This window comes from Eleginops maclovinus, chromosome 19 (assembly GCF_036324505.1).
Source record: "Eleginops maclovinus isolate JMC-PN-2008 ecotype Puerto Natales chromosome 19, JC_Emac_rtc_rv5, whole genome shotgun sequence".
In the NCBI taxonomy this organism is placed as follows: Eukaryota; Metazoa; Chordata; class Actinopteri; order Perciformes; family Eleginopidae; genus Eleginops; species Eleginops maclovinus.
In genome coordinates, this window is record NC_086367.1 from 24,135,126 (window position 1) to 24,162,248 (window position 27,123).

A 27,123-nucleotide genomic window follows, 5' to 3' on the forward strand; every position below is an offset into this window, starting at 1 on the left:
GGTCGAAAACACATATGCAATATGAAAAACAAACAAAACAACCCTTTTTTCCCTCTCCTGTAGTGTGTGCTATAGGGTTTAGTGCATGTAAATGGTCTGCAGAGGCTAAAATCCATGAGTTTCTCTCCCAATTTCACTCCTGTGTTTACTTCAGGAACATACAGACATCACTACGGAACTTTCGTGCTCCTATTGGCTAGCGTTCCAATACATTGTACGTGATAGGCTAAGAGGCGGGACATCTCTAAACGGTTGACCAATCAAAAGCAATCAGAGCAGACTGGGCTCTGGTTTCAGACAGAGGGTGAAAAGAGGTGCTGCAGCACAGGCAGTATGAGAAACAGAAAGAGACACTACATACTGAACTACACCTGAACATCAGCAGGAGAGGACTCTTTAAAGTAGAGACTCTACATACTGATATACACCTGAACATCAGCAGGAGAGGACTCTTTAAAGTAGAGACGCTACATACTGATATACACCTGAACATCAGCAGGAGAGGACTCTTTAAAGTAGAGACACTACATACTGATATACACCTGAACATCAGCAGGAGAGGACTCTTTAAAGTAGAGACTCTACATACTGATATACACCTGAACATCAGCAGGAGAGGACTCTTTAAAGTAGAGACTCTACATACTGATATACACCTGAACATCAGCAGGAGAGGACTCTTTAAAGTAGAGACTCTACATACTGATATACACCTGAACATCAGCAGGAGAGGACTCTTTAAAGTAGAGACTCTACATACTGATATACACCTGAACATCAGCAGGAGAGGACTCTTTAAAGTAGAGACACTACATACTGATATACACCTGAACATCAGCAGGAGAGGACTCTTTAAAGTAGAGACTCTACATACTGATATACACCTGAACATCAGCAGGAGAGGACTCTTTAAAGTAGAGACACTACATACTGATATACACCTGAACATCAGCAGGAGAGGACTCTTTAAAGTAGAGACTCTACATACTGATATACACCTGAACATCAGCAGGAGAGGACTCTTTAAAGTAGAGACGCTACATACTGATATACACCTGAACATCAGCAGGAGAGGACTCTTTAAAGTAGAGACTCTACATACTGATATACACCTGATCATCAGCAGGAGAGGACTCTTTAAAGTAGAGACGCTACATACTGATATACACCTGAACATCAGCAGGAGAGGACTCTTTAAAGTAGAGACACTACATACTGATGTACACCTGAACATCAGCAGGAGAGGACTCTTTAAAGTAGAGACTCTACATACTGATATACACCTGAACATCAGCAGGAGAGGACTCTTTAAAGTAGAGACTCTACATACTGATATACACCTGAACATCAGCAGGAGAGGACTCTTTAAAGTAGAGACTCTACATACTGATATACACCTGAACATCAGCAGGAGAGGACTCTTTAAAGTAGAGACACTACATACTGATATACACCTGAACATCAGCAGGAGAGGACTCTTTAAAGTAGAGACACTACATACTGATATACACCTGAACATCAGCAGGAGAGGACTCTTTAAAGTAGACACCACTTACTGAAACCTGTGCCAAAGTTGTATAATTAGACATTATGGACGGGTACAAAAAGCACGATGCCGGTTCAACAGATTTAATCATGACTCTGGAGTTGAACAGTTTATGGTCCAATAAGTGCTGAATGTGTAAATGTCATGAAGTGATGGAGGACTCTGAGTGATGATCCGGCTCTTTGCTCTTTTTGGGATGGATCTGTTCCCAGACTGCAGCCAGGAGCCAAACATGGAAGCTGTACGTCGTAAAAGGACAAAAACTACAGAGTAAAAATAATCTAACTCAAGTAAAAGTCCTGCATTCAAAACCAAACAGTTACAATCCCAATATCCGAGATAAGAAATGGAAGAGCTACCTTTACCTTTAATATTTGTATGCATTCTTAATTAATACTGAGCTATCTTTGAGTCTTTACTTGTAATACAGGTTTCTTGATTCTGATTCTGAAGTGATGAGAGGGTGAATCCTGCAGATTCAGTCTGATGAAGTACTTTATTTTTGACCGTGCAAAAACAGATCTGCAGGCGCACGGTCTCTCTGTCAGGGTTCTGGTTTGAGGCGCTGACATCCGCCACAGAGACACAGAGAATAATGTCCCTAACGGCCCCTCATATGTTCGTGTCTGTCAGTTCTTCTTCTTCTTGCGTCCTTTAGTTTGAGGGGATGTTTTCCTCCTAGATTTAAACAATAACTTCATATTAAATCTGCTGCACGTGTTTGTCGTTCCTCTAAACTGACATGTGAAAATAATCGTGTTGAGCTCTGACCCTGCCGCTCATGCACATCATATTTTCCCCCAGCTATGAGCAGAAGTGACCTGATTTCCAGCATCTCCGGGGATCCTGTTAATGCTTCACTTTCTCTGATGCAAATCCTGTGTGTGTGAGTGTGTGTGTGTGTTTGTGTGTGTGTGTGTGTGTGTGTGTGTGAGTCAAGCAGAAACAACGTGAAGAACAATCCTCTGGAGACGATCTGAGGAACAACTCTGCACAGAGTCTACGCAGCTGAGGAGGAAACTTGGAAGCAGCTTTGCAGAAAGGCGGGATATTTTCCCCGCCAGAGAATGAAATCAGAGGCAGTAGGGCCGTATACAAGAAGCAGGTTAACTCCCTCTGCAGACATCTGGGGGAGCTTAGGGTCCGTAAACACATATTTCAGAGCTGAGGAAACTTTAAGGAAGGATCAACACACCACTTTTGTTATTCAGATGTCAACTTAATGGTGCATTCTGGGACATGTCTCCAAACTATAATGTCCAGAAAGCTCTTTATGTCTCTCTTACTGCCTGTGCTGCAGCTCCTCTTTTCACCCTCTGTCTGAAACCAGAGACCAAGCTGCTCTGATTGGTTAGCTGGCCGGCTCTTTTGGGATTTGCGACCAGCTTAGAGATGTCCCGCCCCTTAGAATGACACAAGTATTGATTATCTCCTAAATTCCCTCAGGAAATGTAATGGTTGATCAGAGATGTCATCTTTGACGGTACAATAAGTGACGGATCACATGACAGCTGCAAAAATGACTTCTGTCAAAGCTGATAATTATTGAGGAGAGCTCAGGCTTTCAATCAGACAGAAAATATCCCAGAAACTCAAACCATCAACTGGTACGTTAATGGATGACACAGATTCATCACAGCTGCTCAAAAGTCCTCAGAAGACTAAAATGTTTGGCATAAATTAATTATATTTGAAAGACATTTTCTACTTTCTGAGAGTTGTATCTGTCACTGTTGATATGTTGATATTTATTGTTTGCATGTTTCATGAGCAAAGCCTTGTTACATGGTGTTAGTTACGTGGAAAAACTGGAAACTACAACTCCCATGATGCCATGCTGCACAACCGCCACACTAAACTACAGGTTCTACAATAGATTTCACTTAGCGATTATATTGAGCTGAGCAATCTCATCACTGAGCTAACAACCAGAAAACACACACACACACACACACACACACACACACACACACACACACACACACACACACACACACACACACACACACACACACACACACACACACACACACACACACACACACACACACACACACACACACACACACACACACACACACACACACACACACAGTATACTTAAACTGATCTTTTTATTTTTGTTTGAAAGTATAGTTTGTGGCTACAGCCCAGACTACAAACTTGTACAGGCGCAATTAGGCCTACAACACACAAAGAGAAATCATGCATTGAGTGATAGCGGTAGCCTAATTAGTGCAGTGAACATCAGGGGGACTTATTCAAGCAGTTGGCCTCAGCTTGTATTTAAAAAGAGGGATGGTACATAGGCTAACTATTGTACAAAGTAAAAGCCGGTTTGTTTACAGCAGGTTGAGGTCGTGGTCCAGGAACCCATGATGCTGACGTCCGGTGTCCTTTCTTGATCCATGACCTAACGAACAGCATAGGGTCAAATCTCTCCATAGGTGGTCCATTTAAGTCCAAGGGACACGTAGTCTGTTTCTATTCTGATCATCAGAGTCGTTGCATGCCGAAAAACCCCTTTCACACTCCGCAGAGGTCGGGAGAATAGTGTTGCTTGCAGTAATAAGTCTCTTGACTGTTTTTCCCTGATGCCCCTGCAATTTCCAGTCTCTGAACTCACTGACCGCTTCAGTGGCCGACTCTCCGAGGAGTTTCGCAAACTTTCTCGCCTCACGTTCTCCAAAGAGAACTAGGTCAGGTCTCTCTTTGGGCCAGGAGTGCTGATCCATAGGCTTCAACATGATCACCAGCTCACTGTCTGGAAGACCTTTGGTGAGACTGTCAACGATTGACTGGTAAAATTGGGGCTTATTTATTTTAGGCTGCGTCTTGGTAAGCGTAACCCCTTTGAGCTGACCACTGGTTATGCTCGTTTGGACTTTCGATTCGGTTTTCCCCCCTGATTCTTTCATAGCAGAAGGCACCTCGATCGTTTGGTGAATATGTCTGCTGGCATCAACTAGAGATGTGTCCCGTCTTTGTAATTTCAGGGAGAGCCCTTGCAGTTCCCGTAACACGTCTTTCATGATCGCCAAATCAGAGAGGATCCAGTTGATGTCAGATGCTTAAGTAAACCAGTGTACTTGGCCCTCTCTGCGCCGGTACGCGAGCCATCTTCACTGGCCATTCCAAAGTCGCGTGCCAACACAGGGAAGTCCTTCAGCACAGCTTTAACAGTCTTGAAACTGCTACCCACCCATCTTATAGTAAACACTTTTAAGAATCTGCATGTTCAATTCCACGGCAGCTTGCTCTAGCTGCCTTGCATTTCTCGTTGACTGGTGGTAAAGAGCATATAGCTTAGAAATAAACAAATCTAAATGATTACACCCTGCCTCAAATTTCAATGATTCATTGACAGCGAACTCCAAACGATGTGGAAGGCAATGCACAGCCTGTAGTCGGGGGAAACGCACGTCCATGAATGGTGCTTTCGTCTAGCGTTATACTGACACCAGAATCAAGTGACTTAATGTGGGAAATAGTTTTGTTTTCATCTCATCTGCAATAGGCTGCACAATGGAGGCACAGGAGTAGTCAGATCGGTGAGCAGGGCCCACTGAAGCACCATTCAGCTCATTGAGTTTCATAATGGGGTTTAATTTCGTGAAAGGCAATCTCTCTTTAGCGACAGTACGGCTGCCCTGAATGAACTGGCTGTCACGTTTAACGCAGAGGATTTAATTCCACAACTTTAGTTGGAAAGACATCTTTCTTTTTAAGGTCTGCTATTTCCATGCTTTTGAACAGGGCTACTCACTGTCCGCTATTTTGGTAGTAAAACCGAAACTTGTCAAGTCTGAGCATGACATCGTTATGAGCGGCCCCTGTTCGGTGGCATGGTAGCCAGTCGTCTTCAAGTTAAATACAATTCTGGATCTTTATTTAAAAAATGAATGAATGAAAATGTTCTTCGGATCAACGGTGATTACCTGAGCTCTCAAATTGATAGTTCACACTCATAGTGGCGTGGTGGTGCAGTCACAGAGCTTTACGAGCCCACAGGTCTGTTGAGGCTACTCTGATTACTTGTCATGTGAAGCTATTTATCTTTACCAATGTTACTCTGTGTGTGAAAGGGAAAACAGCTTCATTTGTAATTACAATATTATACTGCTGTATGTTCAGAGACCCCCACAGATACTGGCTCCCACCTAACTCGAACCCTGAGTGTAAGTCAGTTAATGAATGGGGGCTAAAGTGCAGAGTCCACACACACACACACACACACACACACACACACACACACACACACACACACACACACACACACACACACACACACACACACACACACACACACACACACACACACACACACACACACACACACACACACACACACACACACACACACCACAGCAGATAGTCTCCGCTGTCCTTCAAAGATAACAGTCTCACACAGCATCTCCTCCAGATAACTCATAGTCCTTCTGTGTTTGGTGCCATGCAGGGAGAAGCCTCCACCTGCACCCTCGCCCCTGTCCTTTCAAAATAAGAGCGCGTTGTTGTTGTTGTTGTTGTAGACGCTGCAGCAGAGGGTCTGTCCTTCAGAGGTTAATCATCTACAGACACACACATCCAAAGAGCCAACAGGACCAGATTTAAAGGAAGTGTGTTTAGACTTTGCCTCCCGGTGTTTATCATTCAGAGAGAGAGAGAGAGAGAGAGAGAGAGAGAGAGAGAGAGAGAGAGAGAGAGAGAGAGAGAGAGAGAGAGAGAGAGAGTCCTGTGTGCTTTTATTTTGTGATGACCTTCAAAGAGTTAAAGAGACATTGTGTGTGTGTGTGTGTGTGTGTGTGTGTGTGTGTGTGTGTGTGTGTGTGTGTGTGTGTGTGTGTGTGTGTGTGTGTGTGTGTGTGTGTGTGTGTGTGTGTGTGTGTGTGTGTGTGAGAGAGAGCATTTTAATGTTTAATCTGCACAGCAGGAGGATAATGAGCACAAGGAGGAATTGTGGAAGCTTCAAAAGGAAAACTGAGGTGGAGTAAACATGAGAGCAATCTGGAAGTGAAACTGAAGAGGAATAAAGAAAACAACAACAGAGACAACAATAAACAATAACATAAGATAACTACAAAACAACAATTAAACAGTCAAGTCAAGCAGGGGGAAACTTTATGGAGGATGGGAGATGACAGGGCAGTCAATAGAAAGAGGAATAAAACAAAATAATAAAGAAATAAACACAGAATGAATAAACTAATTCATAAATTAAAAAAGAAAGAAAGCAGTAAATAAATAACAATATTTACAATAAAATATGAAATAAACTAAACAGTCAAAGTGAGGAGGGTGTGTAGTGAGTTATAAAGGAAGGCGATAAAGATGGAGGAGAGCACGGTCTCCTGAGAGTGGGTGCATAAAGACCCCAAGGACACACACACACACACACACACACACACACACACACACACACACACACACACACACACACACAGATATAATTGACTGCTTATCTTTTATTAATAGAAGGAACCATTAGTCTGCAGACAAAGCCCTCCCCCCACACACATACACACACACACACACACACACACACATACACACACACACACACACACACACACACACACACACACACACTATGTCCTCTTGATTAAACACAGAGGTGTCTCATGTTGTTTCCGCGCTACAGAAAGAAATGGAAATCTTTACCAAGCACAAAATTAACGACTGCTTTTCATGTCCAAGAAGTTTCCTCCTCTAAGATCTTAGTTTCTTAAAAACCAAAGAGGATTTTATTATTAAATGAAAGGCAATGTTTCATTTTGATGCCAGAAACAAAGTGAGGACAGAAATAGACCGAGAGACAGAAAAAGGTTAACTGAACAGAGTGTTACAAGGAAAAGTTTCTCCTATAGTTTTTACTTTTGAGATCCTTTAACCCATTCTGTGACTCTGGTTTTTGCAGGAGCGATTATTGAGGCCCAAAACACAACAGGAGAAACGTGCTGCAGCTTCAGAGAGGATGCAGAAACAGAAACTCAAATCAGAACTCCTGCAGAAACATCTGCAGCAGCTCTTGAACACATGCAGGAACATCTGCAGCAGCTCTTCAACACATGCAGAAACATCTGCAGCAGCTCTTCAACACATGCAGCATCTAGAGAACATTCAGCAGAGGAAACATGAGCAGTTTACTAAAAGCTGCAGAAACCAAACGGAGACCAGGGGACACTAAAGAGAGACGCACACAGCTGGAGACCAGGGGACACTAAAGAGAGACGCACACAGCTGGAGACCAGGGGACACTAAAGAGAGACGCACACAGCTGGAGACCAGGGGACACTAAAGAGAGACGCTCACAGCTGGGACCGGAGTGCTGGGTGACCTTCAGGATCATAAAGCTGGATGACAAAGCGATAAAACTTTCTCCGAGAGTGAACAGAGGCTGGCGGACAGAGGCTGGCGGACAGAGGCTGGCGGAGGCTGGCGGACAGAGGATGGCGGACAGAGGATGGCGGACAGAGGCTGGCGGACAGAGGCTGGCAGACAGAGGCTGGCGGACAGAGGCTGGCGGACAGAGGCTGGCAGACAGAGGCTGGCGGACAGAGGCTGGCGGACAGAGGCTGGCGGACAGAGGATGGCGGACAGAGGCTGGCGGAGGCTGGCGGACAGAGGCTGGCGGACAGAGACTGGCGGGTTTACGGCCTGCAGACACTGACCTGCAGCTACGTTTCCAGACGGCAATTAACCTGACAGTTTGCTGCAGACGGAGGGTCAGAGTCAGGGCTTTAAATAATCTTAAAATTCAATGTTGATGAGATAATTGGGCTGTCAACTGTTTCATCTGTCCTTCTCCACCCCGAAACACCACTCATTTAAATCATTATTGTGCATTTTATCTCCAGGGACGCAACTTTGAACCCTTGACTCACGGAGGAATCACTGCTCATATGGAAGCACACACACACGCATCATTTAAAGTGCTCAAGATTCACAGAAAAGGAGCAACTTTCTAACACAAACGCAAAGAAAACTTCCTCCAACCTGCTAATAATCGTCTACTCATCTGGATAGAGTTGCCTCTTCCTGCTCCCTGTACCATGACTTCTTCTTCTTCGGTGTGTATGCAGTGTGGATGTGCGTGCTGCAGGCATTAACTTAATGATGCACCAAAAGACTAAAACATCTGAAGCAGATAAAGGAATTTGCTTGCTTTTAGAAGCTTCTCTGCTTGGGAAAACACATCAGTAACTATAAGACAAAATGTAAATACACTTTCAACCCTTCAGGTTCAGAGTGCATTCAGGCAGGTTCTTAATGTGTATTTATGCAAACAAAAGTCAATATTTTGAACTTAAAGGGATACAAACTTTGCTTTTAGTCTGCAACATATTACAAATATGTCGTCCTTGGTTTCTTGTTTGCATTTAATCTGTAGAAATATCCACATTTCACACGACTCTGCACACAAATACTAAGCTTTAGAAAGGAAATGCACTAAAAGTCTTAATAATAAAGTAGCAGCCTTTCTATCTGTGGCCATATATGTGAGTGGGAGGAGAGGTGAGGCACAACCAGGAGGAGAAACCTTTTTTTCATGCATAATGAATGCCGTCCATTAAAAATGCACGACAAAGAGAATTTAATTTTCTCCATCGGCTCAGAGTCACACTGACCCAGAAACCATTAAAAGCTCGGTGGATCGGGACGCTCCTCCGGGGAGAGGTCAGCCTCGGCACATTGTGTGAGATAATCACAGAGCAGCTGATAAAGAGCGGGAAAACACGGGGCAGCGAGGACGCTTTGTGTTCTTAAGGGGAGTTTTATCCACTTACGAGAGACGGCGATGGAGAGGCGTTGTGTGTGCAGCACCACCCTCCTCCCATGATGCACCTCTGCTGAAGGACACACCGTCACAGAGGCACAGATAAAACACTTTTCAGCTGAGGTGTGTGAGTCCCAAAACACCTTACATCTTCTGAGTTAAAGGTGCAGTACGGAGTATCTAAGTACTGTGTTGAAGATACAGCTACGAGTAATAGCATGCTAACAATATATGAGGAAACGTTCACTTAAAGGAAAGTCTTAACTCAAGGTGTTTGGTTCAACTAGTTTTTATTTAAGGAAAACTTAACTGGGACTTAAGGAAAATCTTAACCTAAGGTGTTTTATGCAACTGAGTTTAGTTTAGGAATGAAGGTCAATCTTAACTTAACGTTTTTAGTGCGGGTAACTCTTTCTCAAAGCACTTAAGGGAAACAGTTAAGGGTGTTTTGTGCTAGTGGTTTTATTTTAAAGGAGCCTTGACCTGGACTTTAAGGACACTCTTAACTTAAGGAGTTCTGTGCAACAGGTCACAGGACTTACTTTGTGTAACTGCAAATATTCAAAGTGTCAGATTTAAACAGATAAGTTTTTGCAAGTTTCCTGAAAAACTGGTTCAATCACATCGGTGCATCTCAGATATTAAAATAAGGGAAGTGTGTGATGGATCGATGTCTGTATGAGTCACACACACACACACACACACACATACACACACACACACACACACACACACACACACACACATATATATAGAGGAACTACAGCACGGTCACATGACTTCACATCTCCACCGCTAAGCTAAAGGCGGCTAATGTTGGGCTATAAAGGAACTACAGCACGGTCACATGACTTCACGTCACCACCGCTAAGCTAAAGGAGGCTAATGTTGGGCTATAAAGGAACTACAGCACAGTCACATGACTTCACATCACCACCGCTAAACTAAAGGAGGCTAATGTTGGGCTATAAAGGAACTACAGCACGGTCACATGACTTCACCTCACCACCGCTAAGCTAAAGGAGGCTAATGTTGGGCTATAAAGGAACTACAGCACGGTCACATGACTTCACGTCTCCACCGCTAAGCTAAAGGAGGCTAATGTTGGGCTATAAAGGAACTACAGCACGGTCACATGACTTCACATCACCACTGCTAAGCTAAAGGCGGCTAATGTTGGACTATAAAGGAACTACATCTGCAGCTTGCTCAGGCTGGTTTATGTCTACAGCTATAATTAATGCTCATTTGACTGCAGTTAAAGGTTTTATCTGCAGATGCAAACATCAGGATTTTATTCCCCATGTCCATCTGTCCGGTAGAAACCTGCAGGAGGTCAGAAGACCCGGAGCGCAGGCCAGACGTGGCGCAGCAGCTCTTGAATTACTACAATATGTGAAAGCTTCTAAGCTCTGCTCCCTGCTCTCCGAACAGGAGGCTGACCTACTTTTCTGCAGCTCGCTCTGCATTCAGAGAAGGTTCCTCTCAGCCTCAGCAAAAAACTCAAATAGAAACTCCTGTTTTCACTGCTGCAGAAATCCAGCAAAGACCTTACTGCAATTAACCAGAAGAATGTGGAGGTGAATGCACGGGAGGCTGAGGTAAATTAACAGACACTGATGAGGATGACATCAGAGGTGAAATATTACTCAGTCTTTATTTGCATAGAAGACGTAACACAAAGGCTTCAATTCAATTCAGCAGTTTTACGTTTTCTGTAAATACTAGATAATAGATTTTGTAGCACAAAACACTTTAAATGTTGTCCTTAAGCAGGACACTTGACCCCTTGAAGGCTGAAGGACTTACTGTACTTGAGGGTGTTGTATAAAACCCCTTAACTGTTCCTTTAGTTACAGGTGCAATATGCCGTGAGATATCTACTAGTATAAGCATGCTAACAACATATATCTGTATATAAAGGAACCCTTAACTAGGACTTAGAGGAACATTTTAACTTAAGGGGTTTTATGCAAATGTTGTTTTTTTTATGAAAGCTGTAAGTGGGTATAAGGGTGAATCTTAACTTAAGGTGTTTCTTGCAGTAAAATCCCTTTCAATGCAGTAAACTACTTAAGTGAATATTTCAAGTACACCTTAAGGAGAACTTAAGGGTGTTTTGTTCATCTGATTTTATTTTAGGAAAGCTGTAAGTGGGTGTTGAGGAAAATCTTATGTGTTTATTGTGGTAAGATCTGTCTCAGTAAATGCTGACCTAAGTTACCCCGAGATACATAAAGTGTTCTGATTCTGAAAATAATATCAAATCTCTCACACTCCTATTGGCTAGCGCTCCAACACATTGTACGTGATAGGCTAAGGGGCGGGACATCTCTAAGCTGGTTGCCCAATCACAACAGAGTCAGCCAGCTGACCAATCAGAGCAGACTGGCCTCTGGTTTCAGACAGAGGGTGAAAAGAGGAGCTGCAGCACAGGCAGGATGAGAGACATAAAGAGCTCTCTGAACTTTAAAGCATGGAGACATGTCCCAGGAGAGACTCTACACACTATTCTAAATGATCTAAAGCTGATTTGTATCGAATGCTCTCCTGGTTTCTTTTACTTGTCTTCCTCTGGTGTTGCTATTTAGGTAAAGTAACATCAATGATTGGTACTAATCAACACCCAGAGTGCACAGGAACACAACACTGCGGCAGGGAATCAGTGACTGATGCATAGCAAGGAATTCCCCTGGAAGTCAATGTTTGCACCCAGAAATCAAAACCTCAGAGGCTCAAATATATAATACTCAAACGTCCAGCAACAATTACAACACTGCTCTGCAGGAGCAGTCACATTTCCACCGGCCAGATGAATCGATACGAGAGGACAAATCAAGACGTGGGGAAATAAATCAGGAGTCCTGCGGGGAATAATAATGCACATTAAATGCCTCCGGTGCAAAATGTAAATGTCAGAATAACAACACACAGTTCAGGGTGGTGATTTAGCTGTGGAAAAACAAGTGAGGTGGACAGAGGTAATCAGGGAGAGCCAATGACATTTATTTCCCGTGCATTGGAGTTACAGTGAAGATTAAACGGGCATTTCTGGACTCATTTCTGGATTCATTTCTGGACTCATTTCTGGACTCATTTCTGGACTCATTTCTGGACTCATTTCTGGACTCATTTCTGGATTCATTTCTGGACTCATTTCTGGATTCATTTCTGGATTCATTTCTGGACTCATTTCTGGATTCATTTCTGGATTCATTTCTGGACTCATTTCTGGATTCATTTCTGGAGGCAAAAGGCGTATTTAGAGTAGGAACATCACGCAGTAAGAAGACTTTTTTAAAGCTCCCCTGTTATCCTGTTCTTCAACAGTATATTCCAGGTGTCAGATATATACAGAGCCTGTCTCTGATTGGCTGAAACACCAAACAGATCATTGTCCCATAACCCCCTCTTGGACTAAAGGAACACATATTAGCAGACCTGAATGTTTAGGGATTTGGCAGTTTTATCCTGAAAAAGTTAGGATTGCATCAAAATAAAGAATACGTCAAAAATTATAAAAGAAAAGTGAGAAATCTGAGGAAAGTCAAAATTCAGAGAAAAATTCTGAAAAATGTCAAAAATTCTCTGTTTCAGATTTTTGTTCCTTGAGAGCTGATTCTGTGTCTGCAGCTTTAAATGCTAATGAGCTGCTGCTGGCCACGCCCCTCTGAGAGATGATCGGGAAATATTGGTTCTATTTTTATAAGATTTTCAGGACTTTTATATCGCAGTTCATGAAGGTCAAAGTGAGTGAAATATGAGCAACAACCTCCCTTCCTGTGTCGCTGTTCCTTCCTTTAAGCAACATCCTGACCCGGTTGATCCAGCCTCTCTGTATTGAATCAGCTGTATGATATCTGCTGAAGGCCTTCACTTCAGACAGTCTAAACACACGCTTACATTCACTCAAATCACTGTAGACTATCCCATAATGTGCCTGTTGCTTTCAGGGTCATTGTGGATTTATAAAGCTGCTTTTTGAGACGCAATAAACTGACCAGATATGATCACATGTGGTTATTCAAATTAAATAAAGTCTGAAGGGAAATAATAACAGTTAATAAAAACAGGCAGGAGAAAAGTCAGTTAGAGGCTAAGCTGATTGGTGTGTGTGTGTGTGTGTGTGTGTGTGTGTGTGTGTGTGTGTGTGTGTGTGTGTGTGTGTGTCCTGTCTGTCCTCCAGGACGCGCTGCATCAGCAGGACGGAGGATATCTGGATATCTTACATAACGCTCTGATTAAACATTCAAGGCAGAGACAAAGGGAAGCTCTCAGCAGAGACTTTTAGACTGAAGCATCTCAACCACTATGGGATGGATTTGGGAAGTTTCTAACATTCATGATGATGCCCAGAGGATACATCCTACTGACCCTGGTGACCCCCTGACCTCATGAGCAGATAAAGAAGTATTCAGATCCTTCAGTGAAGTAAAAACATTCTGTTACAAGTAAAAGCCCTACACCGCTAAGCTAAAGGCAGCTAATGTTGTGCTATAAAGGAACTACAGCACGGTCACATGACTTCACGTCTCCACCGCTAAGCTAAAGGCGGCTAATGTTGGGCTATAAAGGAACTACAGCACGGTCACATGACTTCACGTCACCACCGCTAAGCTAAAGGCGGCTAATGTTAGGCTATAGAGGAACTACAGCACGGTCACATGACTTCACGTCACCACCGCTAAGCTAAAGGTGGCTAATGTTGGGCTATAAAGGAACTACAGCACGGTCACATGACTTCACGTCTCCACCGCTAAGCTAAAGGAGGCTAATGTTGGGCTATAGAGGAACTACAGCACGGTCACATGACTTCACGTCACCACCGCTAAGCTAAAGGTGGCTAATGTTGGGCTATAAAGGAACTACAGCACGGTCACATAACTTTACGTCACCACCGCTAAGCTAAAGGAGGCTAATGTTGGGCTATAGAGGAACTACAGCACGGTCACATGACTTCACGTCTCCACCGCTAAGCTAAAGGAGGCTAATGTTGGGCTATAAAGGAACTACAGCACGGTCACATGACTTCACGTCACCACCGCTAAGCTAAAGGAGGCTAATGTTGGGCTATAGAGGAACTACAGCACGGTCACATGACTTCACGTCACCACCGCTAAGCTAAAGGAGGCTAATGTTGGGCTATAAAGGAACTACAGCACGGTCACATGACTTCACGTCTCCACCGCTAAGCTAAAGGAGGCTAATGTTGGGCTATAAAGGAACTACAGCACGGTCACATGACTTCACGTCACCACCGCTAAGCTAAAGGAGGCTAATGTTGGGCTATAGAGGAACTACAGCACGGTCACATGACTTCACGTCTCCACCGCTAAGCTAAAGGAGGCTAATGTTGGGCTATAAAGGAACTACAGCACGGTCACATGACTTCACGTCACCACCGCTAAGCTAAAGGAGGCTAATGTTGGGCTATAAAGGAACTACAGGACAAACAAAGACATTGACCTCCAGACCAGGGGACAGGAAGTGATGAAATGTCATATCAGGGTTTAGGACTAATTTCTGCTGGTCTTTATAACAGCAGTGTAAAGAAAACAGAATAGCAAATGCTACAGATGTTAAACCTGCTATCATCAGCGTGTTTCACGTCCCTGCCAGAGATCAGGAGCAGCAGAGGTTGAAACAAAGGGATCTTCAGCTGCCTGTCCTCTTCCTACTCTAAATTCCCGCAGTGTTTACAAAGAAGACACAAAGCAGCGAGTGTCTCTGCAGCGAGGAGACGTCTCTCAGCCTGAAACACGACGTCCAGCTGCTGCTCGAGGGCCCTTCAAACCCCCCCACTGTCCCCCAGATTGGCCCCCCATCTGTGGGCTGATGTGCAGAAATGCAAGCGCTGCCCACTGCAGGAATACCGAGAAGAAACGCCTCCCTCAGTTCTTTCATTTCAGTTTGATGCTTATATTTATAGACAGAAGGATTTGCTTTCATTCATCATGATGACTTGCATGTGTTCATGTTGGTTCTGTTGGCTTTAGGATCCCATTCTGTCAGCTTGAACTGAATGGCAGGAAAGCAAATTTCCTTAAAATGTTGAAGCATCCTTTGAACACGGCAGCACTGTGTGTTCACACTGACGTCATTAAGTATGAGTCCAGAGAGATTCTTCCATCATGACTCCTTACAAACTGAAGCATCAATATGTTACGGGCTGCTCTGATGAGACTGCTTTTGGCTGAGTGTGAGAATCATTAACCTGAAACAGATTTAAGAGTGGATTCAGTGAGAAAACACTGATCTCTGCACAGTTTAATGAGGAGCTGCAGGGACCAAATCTGCACTGAGGCTTCTCAGGAGGATGGGTGGAAGCTGTAGCTTGGACTAAAGAAACACACATTAGCAGATCTGAATCTTTAGGGATTTTGCAACTTTATCCTCAAATAATTACGATTTGATCAAACTAAATAAAAAGTCAGAAATTCTAAAAGAAAAGTCAGAATTCAGAGAAAAATCCAAAACTCTGAAAAAAAAGTCAGAAATGTGAAATACTTTCAAAATTAAAGTATTGATACTGTGTGCTGTAATCTCAGGACCCTGCACTTCAAATGCTGACTTATTTTCGCAATGTCCGGAATTAATTGTAAAAACAAAAACTCTAACTTTCGTCTTAAAAAGATGTCCCGACTTTTGCTTTGAAAAGTTACAAAATGTTTGACTTTTTAGTTTACATATAACTCATCTATATCACATGTTCTGTTCTGGGGGTTACATTCCTGTTTTTTATGAAGTCTGGGGTCTTTGAAGAGAAATCTAAAACAAAGTCAAAATTCTGAAGGAAAAAAATCCAGAAATAAATCAAACTCTGAGTCTCTGTTCTGCTCCAACTCAACATAACATACTGAAAAGCTGCCCTGTAGAGAGCAAAGAATGCATCAGACAGAGCTCTCAGAAAAGGGAAAGTGCTGTAAATATTGCGTACAGTCAAACTGATATTGGTATGGATAAAACGGTGATTCACTGACTATGGTTAGGAGCTCATACAGCCACAAAGCACCCTTATGTTCCCTTCAGGAGAGCAGGGAACCAGAGGCACAGATCCTCCTCTGAAGGACGGCAGAGGGGTTATTTAAAGGGTCTGAAGCTCTGAATGAAACGCTGATCTGACGCCTGATTAACAAACTGAGTTCCTCCTGCGCTCTGACGGACGGCTTGATGCAGAGCTGCAGACTCCGCTGAGAATTACTTACAAATACAGGAAATGAAGTCTGTGTTTAATAAACACCTGCTCCGTGCACGACGCTAAAAGAGGAGCGGTGGATCGACCCTTGCAGAAACATCTCGTACGCTGGGCTGAAAAACATCCCAGATATTTAATTCCTGGAGATGAACTAGCCTTCAGATTACAGTCATGCAATGTGACACCCACTGACGGCATTACCCAAAGAGGATAGAGAGAGGCTCAGGTGAGGCAGTCTTCACTTTCACACAGGCACAACACACTCCGACAGCAGCTAGAAGAAAAGTACGAGATGCAACTTCTCCACCTTAAAAGATGTACTTATACAGTTTAAAGTCTTATTACAGTATTAAAGCAACGGTGAAATAAACTGAGTAACAAATCAATATTTCTTTTATGACCCAAAGAGATTGTCCCTCCAGTAGTTAAATACACAAAACAAATACAGTAAGTGTAATACTTAAATGAATGCATTTGAACCAGCAACAAACTAATATTTCAATAAATGTATTCCACGTCCTCCAGACGCACGTGCATCTGCAGAACACAGAGTTTTTGTTTGGGAGTTGAGAAACCAAACTTTATACACTTTTTTGAATCGAGGTGAAACTTAATTCTAAAGAACGTGTGGCATTTATTGAGTTAACTGTAAAAGAAAAAAATGTATAAACTGAAAATGTACAGCAGAGTTAACTCCAAAACAAACGGCAAATAAAGACATCTGAATACCAAAATCAATACGCAAACTTTAATCTGATTCAATAAATGTGGTTTTAATCATAGTATCTGTTTTTGTTTTGCCTGTGTAAAGCCATACTTTATATGCATATTTATTTAGCTATATGGGACACAAAGAGTGGTCACTTGTTCAAAGGTCATATTCAAACCAAGACAGCAATAATAATAATACAACTATAAACTGTCTCTCCTAGTTTAAGGAGGTCCAACTACAGGAGACAAGAGGAGGTGGCACAGCATAATGTAATACTCAAACCATTATGCAAAAATAAACTACCAGGACACACACACACACACACACACACACACACACACACACACACACACACACACACACACACACACACACACACACACACACACACACACACACACACACACACACACACACACACACACACGTAATGAGTCTTCTGTGCTCCGCCACTTTAAACGCATTTTAACGACTCCTTGTTCCCGGTGCAGATGGGTGCATGGGCCCTCTGCAGGTCTGCAGGTCTGCAGGCCTGCATGCACCGCCCCCCCCCCCCCCGGTATGATATCATGCAGCTAGCCGCCGTGCAGCTGCAGGTTAGCGGCTGCATGATGACAGCTGCTCCTTCAAGTGAAAGGCCGCAGCTCGGAGCACCTTACCTGGGGACGCAGTTCGGGGAGGAGCCGTCGATCTCCCAAGTGGCGAACAGGTTCATGGGCACCGGTCTGTTGAGAGCCCCGCTGCCGGCGAAACTCAGCCGGCCACTTCTCTCCGCCATGGTCCCGGTGAAGGGAGGGTGGGGGGTCCGACACCGAGCTGTAAACACCGGGGCGCGGTGTCCTGAGTGTCGGGTAAACGGATCCCGCTCACGGTGAAGTGTACGGGCCGCAGGTGGAGCTCATGTCCCCGGCCCTGTGGAGCCGCAGGTCGGGTTGGAGCTGCAGAGAGAGCCGGAGCTGCGGAGCTTCAGACCCGAGAGTGTTTACCACGCTGCTCCGGAGTATGAGAAGCGATCCGTGCCGCAGAGAGAGGAGGGGCGGGGAGAGACAGCATACTCAGGATGTGAAGTGTCAGGGATTTCCAGTCTTGTGTCAGTGTTGTACCTTTGAACATGTTTACACTAAATACAACTCCTTAAAATCCACTGTCCTTTCACTTTCAAAGAAATACTGTGCATATTTGTTACAGTATGTTATTTTATTTGAGTTTATTTCAAGGGTGCACTTTATAAAGAAGAGGGTTAGGGCCACACAAGAGACCGAATTGTGAGAAGAAATCTGAAAGAAGGGATCAAAAATTCCAAGAAAAAAAACCTTCAGTGAAAGTCAGAACTCTGAAACAAGTCACACTTTGACAAAAGAAGTAAAAACTCAGAAGAAAACACAAATTCTGTGAAAAAAGTGAATATTCTGAGATAAAAGCAAACATCTGAAAAAGTGAATATTCTGGAAACAAATTAAATCATGAAAAGAAGCCAACACAAAAAAGTGTAAATTCTGAGATAAAAGCAAAACATCTGAAATCCTCAAGAGGCCTATTCCTATGAGGATGTGTCAGAAAAACATTCTGTTATGACTGGATTTTTTTCCACTGTGGCACTAACTCTCACCTTCATTGCTCTTCTTCAGCTGGCACCAATCACTCCTCATACACTCCCAGGACCAACGTCATTGAAGGTCTCTCCTGAAGATGCATTCTGCACACACACACACACACACACACACACACGTTCCCGTGCCCCCTGCAGAGGAGAGCCTTTCCTACTTTATTACGCAATGTGGAGCATCTTAAATCTCATACACACCACAGCCCCCCCCCCCCCCGGATGAATATCGATCATTAATGCAGTCATGTACTTTATAGTGTGTTCACACGTTACTGGAGGCCGATACTGCCACCGTGTGGTTGAAGCTGGAACACTGAATGACCTTATTCTCAAGTTCACCTTTAAATCATTCTATTTCTCTGGAAGAATTCTTCATCGTTTATGTTTTCAGGGACCACGTGATGGACTGGGTCACTCCGAAGTTTAAAACGAGCTGATTTACGAAAACACAAAGAGCTCATAAGTAGCTTGTTTTCTTGTCTTCTGTTTTTGCACCATGTATGTTGAGTTGTTGGAGGAGCATGGGATATAAGATTTTCATTGCCAACATACACGCTGTGCATATGACCAACAACACTTTGTGAGGAGACATAACATATTTACAGGTGAGAACATGTAACTGATAATCACTAAGAGTTTTAATTCTGAGCCTGAAATCTCTTTATTTGGTTTTAAAGTGATTTTTCTTCTTCATTTGTATTGTTAATATCAGAAGCATATTTTTACTGCATCAGGTTTAAACGTTATGAACAACAAAGCACTTTTTAAACGAAGATTCTGAAAGACGGAATTTTGAGAAGTGAAATTCCCGGAAAAGTCTGATAAACAATAATCTTGTAAAACTTCTAGAACAAAAACACGACAGGTTTGCAATGTGAGATCACTGACTGTAAATCCAGCGATCTAGTATATCTGGTTTGATTGAAGAGTTGTACGGTCTAATTAAACACTATTTTAAATACCAACCCTTCACCGAGTTATTGGAGTTTGTGCTGTAGGACTGCAGACGGAGTGAAACACACAGGAGATCCAACAGTTTGTGAAAGCTTTATTTGTCAGAACTGCACAGACACACATTCACAAAGTATTAAAAAAAGAAAAGTTATTGTTCCTTTTTACTAAAAAAATTAAATGACAATACGCAGTGAGTGTTTTATTAGTATCAAATCAATAAACTTATTCCTGCTCCACTGAACGCCCCACAGGCCGAGGCTGCAGTTAAGAAATAAAACTGGAGTTCCTCACTCAGCACGAACATCATTACACCAGAAATAAAACGCACTGCCATTTCCACGCTCACACAACAGGTCAGTGAACGCAACACGTGTCAGAATCACAGTTTCACGCAATGCCAGATCTCACGATACACACAAAAACATGTATCACCATTTCCAGGGAGTAATGGATCCCTGCTAACATCAGAACACAAAGCACGGGGGGGGGGGGGGAAGGAATCAAACATGGCCGACGGAGAATCAGCGTTTTCTGTCGCTCAGGATTTGAAAAAAAGGGCGGGATTTCATCCTTCCTGTGGAAGCACATCCAACTAACAGAAAGAGCCAATGATTAAAGACACGCCCCCTACAGGCCTGTGGAGAGAGTCTGTTTCATACCCCCTCCTCAGTGTTTGCTGTCTGCTGAGGCGGAGCGGGAACGGGAGCGAGATCGGGAACGGGACTGTTGTTTCTGAAGCGGGGCCGGGGAGCGGGAACGGGCGACCGGGGAGCGGGATCTCGGGGGCGGGGAACGAGATCTTGGAGGTGGGGAGCGGGATCTCGGGGGAGGGGATCGGGAACGTGGGGCTGGAGAGCGAGAACGAGGGGCCGGTGAGCGGGACCGGCGGGGCGGTGAGCGGGAACGCCGGGCAGGGGAGCGAGAACGGGATCTGGAGCGGGACTTGGAGCGAGACTTGGACCTGGAGGGGGATCTCCCTGAGGCTCGGCCCCCACCCGATGTCTTCTTCTCTGGGGTCCGGCTCATGGAGCGAGAACGGGATCGGCTCCTGGAGCGGTTGCGGCTCCTGGAGCGGCTCTTGGAGCGAGAGTAGCTGCGGGAGCGGGAACGGCTCTTACTGTGACTGCAGGGGGGGGGGAGAAGATCATTTTAGGATTCTGGATAACAATATTAAAAACCCAAACACTTTCATTATAAATGACAGACAATATAAATTAAATCTAAGCCTATTTCCTTCATTTAAAGCCATAGTATATATTCATTTAAAATACTGAAGACACTGACCTCCTGCTGTCCTCAAAGATCTTGAGCTTGCGTCCGTTCAGCTCTGAGCCGTCCAGTTTGGAGATGGCGTTCTTCATGTCGCTGCGGGAGGCAAACTCCACCACTCTGAAACGGCAGCAGTATTAGCAACAAACTCCTGGAGACATTTGATGTGTTTTAGAACTACAGGAGAGAAACTCACCCTTCATTTTTGTTGGGCCTGTGAGCGTCCACAAAGGTAACTTCACCTGCTTTTCTCATCAGGTCTTTGAGGTCCTGTAAAGCATAGAGCGGGATTAGAGAGGAGAACAAACCCTCAGCGTGAGAGATCCGTCTCTGACCTGCAGGGGGAACGAGCAGCAAACACTGACACTTCTACAGCTCTGACGTCTCTTCCCAGTGGAGGTAACATAAAGAGAAAACTTTGTGTCGCCTCAAGCTGATTTTATTGGCTCCATCAAAGGAACAAATTCAACTCCATAGAGAGACGCCTGACAGCAGCTTAATGTTTACATGTTTATCAAACCTATGTATTTTGCATTCATTATTGGGTATTGCGTCTGGGTATGTGAGATAAGCCTGTGTATCTATCGGAGGTCGTTGAGATGGTACTAAAAGTAATTAAAAGGGCTGTGCCGAAGGTTAATGTGCTTGTCTGATACTCTGTAAATGAAAATCCCCCCCAAACTGATCTGTAGTCAGGCTATTCTCATGTGAAAGCTACTGTAACCCACTCGATTAATCTTCCATGAGATCTGCCTCCCACTTTGAAAACATCCGTCCTCATCTTTATCTGCAAAAACTAGTCGTGCAAAAATGCATTTTGAATTTATAAATGAAGCATTAGACTCCTCGGTACAGCCCTGGTGAGCGGACCACAATTTGGTCATGTGACCTAATGGCTCTGCAATCCTAAAGTGTTCACATATTTTGAGCCTCTAGTCCCCCAGAACCACCCGACCCTAAACAAACCCAATCACATGAGTTTATGCTACTTACCGCTCCAAACCCAGGAAGATATTAGCATAGAGCCACTTGTCCAAATAGCAAATGGGAACCAATGCAGTGTTAAGCCTTTGAGAAACGACCTCGGCCTTGACCCAGCATCCGGCCTCCAAAAGCAAGGACCCACCAGACCAGAGAGCAAGTAGGGGGAGGGGTGTGTGCCCGACCCAGCACCCCCCCAGCTCCATCAGCAACAGAAAAAGACCCAAACGGGAGAGTGTAGTGGGGGGGGGGGTGCCAGCCCACAGAACCTCCAGACTGTGGCTACGGACCTCCTAAGGCTACCGTATCCTGCGCTAGACCACCATCACCCGCTACGGGCCCAGCCAAGACTTTAGACCGGCGGCAACTGCGTGTAAGGAGAGGCACCAAATGGACACTATTCAGAAAAACAACCAGGAGAGGGCGCTACACACTTCTCACGCCTCCGAGGAGGGTGTGCATTCAGCTCCAGATATAGATTAAAAAAGGAAATCAGAAGGCTTACAAAAAAACAAAACTGTTTGCTATCAGCAGCTTTAAGCTTTTATGGGGATAGAAAAATAGGTAAAGTAAAAATAAAAATCCTGGAGGGGGGGTTCTAAAACTCTAACTACTTGGGTTCTTTCTTGCCTTTATTTTTTATTTTATCTGTCCAGGAAAGGGACGATATGAACATTTTATGCACCCCTAATATGAAGTAAAAAATGATATTTTTATGGCAGCTCAAATTCTTAAAATGGCAATTAAATAAAACTAGAAAAAAACTGCAGCTCAAAGTTTAATAAAATAAACTAAATGAATACGGGTATACATTTGTAAGAGGCCATAATAAAAAAATTGGAACGGGTATCCTTACATTAAATAAAAACTGTATATCAATTAGAAATATAAAAGTGTTAGTCTGTTGGGCTCGTCATTACTCCTGTATTTTCAGATCTCGGAGGATATTTCAGATTGGACCGGTAAATCAAAACGATGCATGTGATAAAATCCCATATCGTCCCAAACCTACATCTGACTACAGACAAAGACCCGGCCCGATCAAATGAAAGCTGCTACGTTTAATAATAAGAAAAATATGTCATTACAGGTTGATATATATGCAGTTTAATACGGTGTGTAATGAGATACAGACTAAGGTTTCGAGCTCTCTTACCTGCCAGCTGATTCTGGAGGAGAGGTTCTCCACTATGAGTCTGTGGTCCGTCCGTACAGGAGGGCCATACCTGTCCAGTCAACAAGAACCAACAGAAAAGCCTTTAATACGATTACATAATAACACCTTTCCTCATCCTCACAACCACTTCTGCTTCCCAGCCTCTGTTGATTCACATCAGAGTCAATATTTAAATTCAGACATGGAGCAACTTGATTATATCCGAGTGGAATATCTCTTATGTAAACAGTTTCCCTGACAGGTGAATAAACATTCCCCTTTCAATAAATAACTCTTCCCTGGATAATTAAGATACGAGGAAGCTATTTTTTAAGCAAACATACCTGGATCCACTGCTGCGAGACTGGCGGTAGCCGCCACCGCCTCCTCCTCCTCCTCCACCACCGTTGCGGTCGCCGCCACCGCCAAACCGTCCCATTCCTCCGGGACCGCCACCTCTTCCTCTCCGGGAGCGAGCGTGCTCAATAGTGACCCTGAAGAGAAAGGAGAAATATTTAGGATCAGACAATCAGAAGAATAACGAACACAATATTTTAAATAGGTTTAACTGAGTATTTCTGACTTCCACTAGCTATAACTCTTTATTGGTGCCTTTTGTGTTCAGTTCAAATAAAAGGTAACCGCTTCCTTCTTGTGAGGCAAATTGTTGTATTGGGGCTGGTAATAAAAGATGTGCTTCCACCCGGCCAGAAACCACCCATCAGTTTGTGTGCACATGTTAAAAAAGTATGAAGTTATTCTTACCTTTCACTGCACAACTCCTTGCCATTCAACTCGTACACAGCATCATCTGCGTCTCTGTGGTCGTCAAACTCCTGAGAAGGGATAAAAACAACCAAGAGTTATTTTCCAATCACTGAAACAGATCATGGCTCTTAAATCATGCAGGTTGTTGTTGAGTATCTCACCACAAAGCCGAATCCATTCTTCAGATTGATTTCGCGGATCCGTCCGTACCCTTTGAAGAACTTCTCCACATCCCGCTCTCTGGCGTGCGGGCTCAAACGGCCGATGAATACACGACATCCACTCATTGTCATCTGGGGAGAAGAGAAGACCAGGTTAATATTTAACCAGGATAGAGAGGAGTAGAGTATGGTAATGTTTGAAGGGCATAATGTTAACTTTAACTATAGCCAACTAGAAATGTATAACAGTCCAGTTCCAAAGTGCAAGCTTAAGTAGCACATGGTGAATTACAGACAAGTTAAACATGGAAGATAGAGAATTACAATTTGTATCTATAGAGATCTATTCATGAATGCTCTGTAAACGTGATTTGTGAATCCTTTGTTTTTATTCATGATGGATTAAAGGAGGATCCCAGGTCTAGACTGAAAATTGTGAAGTGAAACTGAGAAATCATTAACTGCAACAGAAATGACAGGAGAACCTGTTTCACTAATATTTTACTTTTAAAAAGGACTGATCCTACATGCTGAAACTTACCTCCCGAACCTTTAAACTTAAGCCACTCAGTTTATTACCACTGTGATTGTTTGGCTGAGTTATGCAAACCTACCAGCCGCTGCATATTTTACTAGCATTTGACTGTTAAACGGTTAATCTAGTACTCTGTAAAACAAGTTTCCAGCCAAGGTTAAAGTAATAAAACACAAGAGCCACACAAAGATTTCCATCTACAGAATAGCTATAACGTTGGACCTTCAGGGTGTTAAAATATTCATTTTAGAGGTTGTACTGTAATCTAAGTACATTTTACCCCTGGTTTTTCCAAATAAATTGTCTTCCCCGGTTGATATAAACTAAGTGGACGACATATGAAACCTAACACAACTTAATACTGGGCACAAACAGTATTTTGTAGATACTCATTATCACAAATAATATGAGACAGTGGCTTTAACTCAAACTAAATGCAGCACAATTACAACGTATTTGGTGTCTATGAAAGTATAAGTCGAACACATCTGCAGTGTAAACGTGTACAATGCACAGCATTATCATATTAGACACATTTAATTAACCCAATGTTACCGTTGATTCTTCTTTATCAAAAGACCTGACAACTGAGTGATTTTCGTTGTGATCTATAAAATGTAAAAGGTATCACTGTAAATTAACAGATCATCATGTAGTGTGGCACGGTTAGGGTTACACAACACAATTCAACCAAGTACAAACATCCCCACATGGGCCCAACTTCCAAAATACACGTTGAAACCGTTAGTAAATTATCGCTGCCTTTCTCAGCTACACCTTAAATTAAGCGTCGTTGAAAAAATAAACGTACGGAGGGGGAAACAGACAAATATATTCCTAAATGAGCTGTATCACACTGCACTAAAACACAGGCTATTTTTACAACGTATTTTTTGCTGCATTTCTCAGGTTAAACAATGCATTTTAACATAACCCGAATCAACCCTATTATAGTCCCTAAAGTGACCATCACGTTAGTTATAAGCCTCGCCAAAATATGTAGCGTACAATATATCACATTATAAGTCGTTTAGTAGCTAATTAACAATATTCACGAACGCTTGAATCATCAGTCGGGCCCAACTTTTTCCTGCTGACTTAGACCTTAACTACCAAAATACACGTTGAAACCGTTACTGAATTATCGGTTAAATTTCTCAACTACACCTTAAATAATGCGTCGTTGGAATTGAAAGGAGGTGGACATTTCCAAGTAAACTCCCAAATAAGCTGTTTAGCATTGATCTACAACATGCAATGTTTACACAGGCTAATAAAAGGAGCTGTTAGCTCGCCTCGAGGTCGACTTGTTAGCTTCAAGCTAGTTAGCCACCGACCGTTGGCTAACAAAAAATACAATTTAACGGTTAAAAAAAAAAATACCACACTGTTAGTACTTCCAAAGGGAACATATTATTATTCTACAACAAATTAATCGGATTTTTACCCAGGATTTGTATCGGTTGGTCGCTATTTAAATGCCTTCGTCGCGGAGTTTCAACTTTAACTGATTCGTTTCCAGTGTGCGCGAGCGACTTTATCAAAATGGCGAGAGGGTCCAAAGAGGAGAGAACCGGATGTGACGTCTACGCGTTGCCAGTTCGGGGATTGTAAAAAGTAAAAGTCCTACATTCAAAATGTTCCTCCAGTAAAAGTCGAAAGTACTCTCCTCTAAATGTACTTAAAGTAGCGACAGTAAAAGTAGTCATTGTCTGATTGGTCCATTTCAGAATAATATCTCTGATATGTTTTATAATGATTGATCATTAAAGTGTTCTCAGAGCTGGTAAAGGTGCAGCTAGTTTGAATGGCTGCGTATACTGCAGGGTAGCTGCTGGATTTACTGCAGGTGAACTACAGTCTGATTTAAGGGAGATTATATTTACCATCAGTCATCCAAACCTGTAAAGTAATTAAAAGTATTCAATACATGTAGTGGAGTAAAAGTACACCATTTACCTCTGAGGGGTAGTGGAGTAGAAGTACACAGGAGCATACAAGTACCTCAAAATTGTACTTAAGTATAGTATTTGAGTATATGTACTATGTAATTAACACCACTGAAGTTAACAAACATCAGACACGTTGTTTTCACATATTACATTGGAATGAACAGCAGGATTGTAGTTAAAAATGCTTAAAGGGGAAAAATAAACGACAATTTCCCCGAACCTTAAAGGGGAATTACAACCCGGATTTGGCAACCCCCGTTTCCATGCAGAGGCTGTTGTACAATCGACATGTTACACAATATACAGTATATCTAACACACTTATATATCTAGAACCGGGTCGTAAAAGCCCCAGAACATGGGCTGATAGCTTTACCACACAAGCTATATGGCAAAAACTATTTCCTGTAATTATTTCGGAAAACAACTGAAATACAACACTTCAGCCTCAGAGATACTCGAAAAAAAGATTTTGTATTTTTTTTTATATATATGAAGTTGTCCCATATTGT

At 43.1% G+C, this 27,123-nt stretch overlaps 2 protein-coding genes and 1 long non-coding RNA gene across 5 annotated transcripts in view; 1 reads left to right on the forward strand and 2 right to left on the reverse strand.

Annotated features, from left to right (window-relative positions):
- Positions 1–18,248, reverse strand: part of pacs2 (phosphofurin acidic cluster sorting protein 2) — a 44,137-nt gene extending 25,889 nt beyond the window's left edge. The window contains 1 exon segment of the mRNA XM_063908070.1: positions 17,890–18,248. Within this exon segment, the coding sequence (XP_063764140.1) occupies positions 17,890–18,008 (119 nt within the window). The 5' untranslated portion in view covers positions 18,009–18,248.
- Positions 1–27,123, forward strand: part of LOC134881330 (uncharacterized) — a 253,336-nt gene that overhangs the window by 186,509 nt on the left and 39,704 nt on the right. The gene's annotated exons all lie outside the window — the stretch shown is intronic.
- Positions 19,870–26,253, reverse strand: srsf5a (serine and arginine rich splicing factor 5a). 3 transcript variants are annotated; one of them, XM_063908072.1, is made up of 9 exons: positions 26,108–26,247; positions 25,216–25,268; positions 24,126–24,257; positions 23,962–24,032; positions 23,541–23,690; positions 23,197–23,275; positions 21,256–21,329; positions 21,075–21,179; positions 19,870–20,913 (listed from the first exon to the last, which is right to left on the reverse strand). In XM_063908072.1, exons 3-9 carry the CDS (start codon positions 24,255–24,257, stop codon positions 20,457–20,459), a joined length of 1,068 nt encoding a protein of 355 aa, XP_063764142.1. In that variant the 5' UTR covers positions 25,216–25,268; positions 26,108–26,247; the 3' UTR covers positions 19,870–20,456. The 3 variants fall into 3 exon arrangements, with proteins under 3 accessions (XP_063764142.1, XP_063764143.1, XP_063764141.1); XM_063908073.1 differs by lacking the exon at positions 25,216–25,268 and having other exon boundaries at positions 23,197–23,266; positions 26,108–26,253; XM_063908071.1 differs by lacking the exon at positions 25,216–25,268 and having other exon boundaries at positions 26,108–26,253.

Excerpts from the sequence above, each read along its gene's own strand:
- srsf5a (XM_063908071.1), bottom strand. The coding sequence starts at position 24,257 with ATGACAATGAGTGGATGTCGTGTATTCATCGGCCGTTTGAGCCCGCAC. Across the intron at positions 24,033-24,125 it reads AGAATGGATTCGGCTTTGTG|GAGTTTGACGACCACAGAGA; the intron begins GTGAGATACTCA and ends ATCCCTTCTCAG. Across the intron at positions 20,914-21,074 it reads ATCTTTGAGGACAGCAGGAG|TCACAGTAAGAGCCGTTCCC; the intron begins GTCAGTGTCTTC and ends CCCCCCCTGCAG.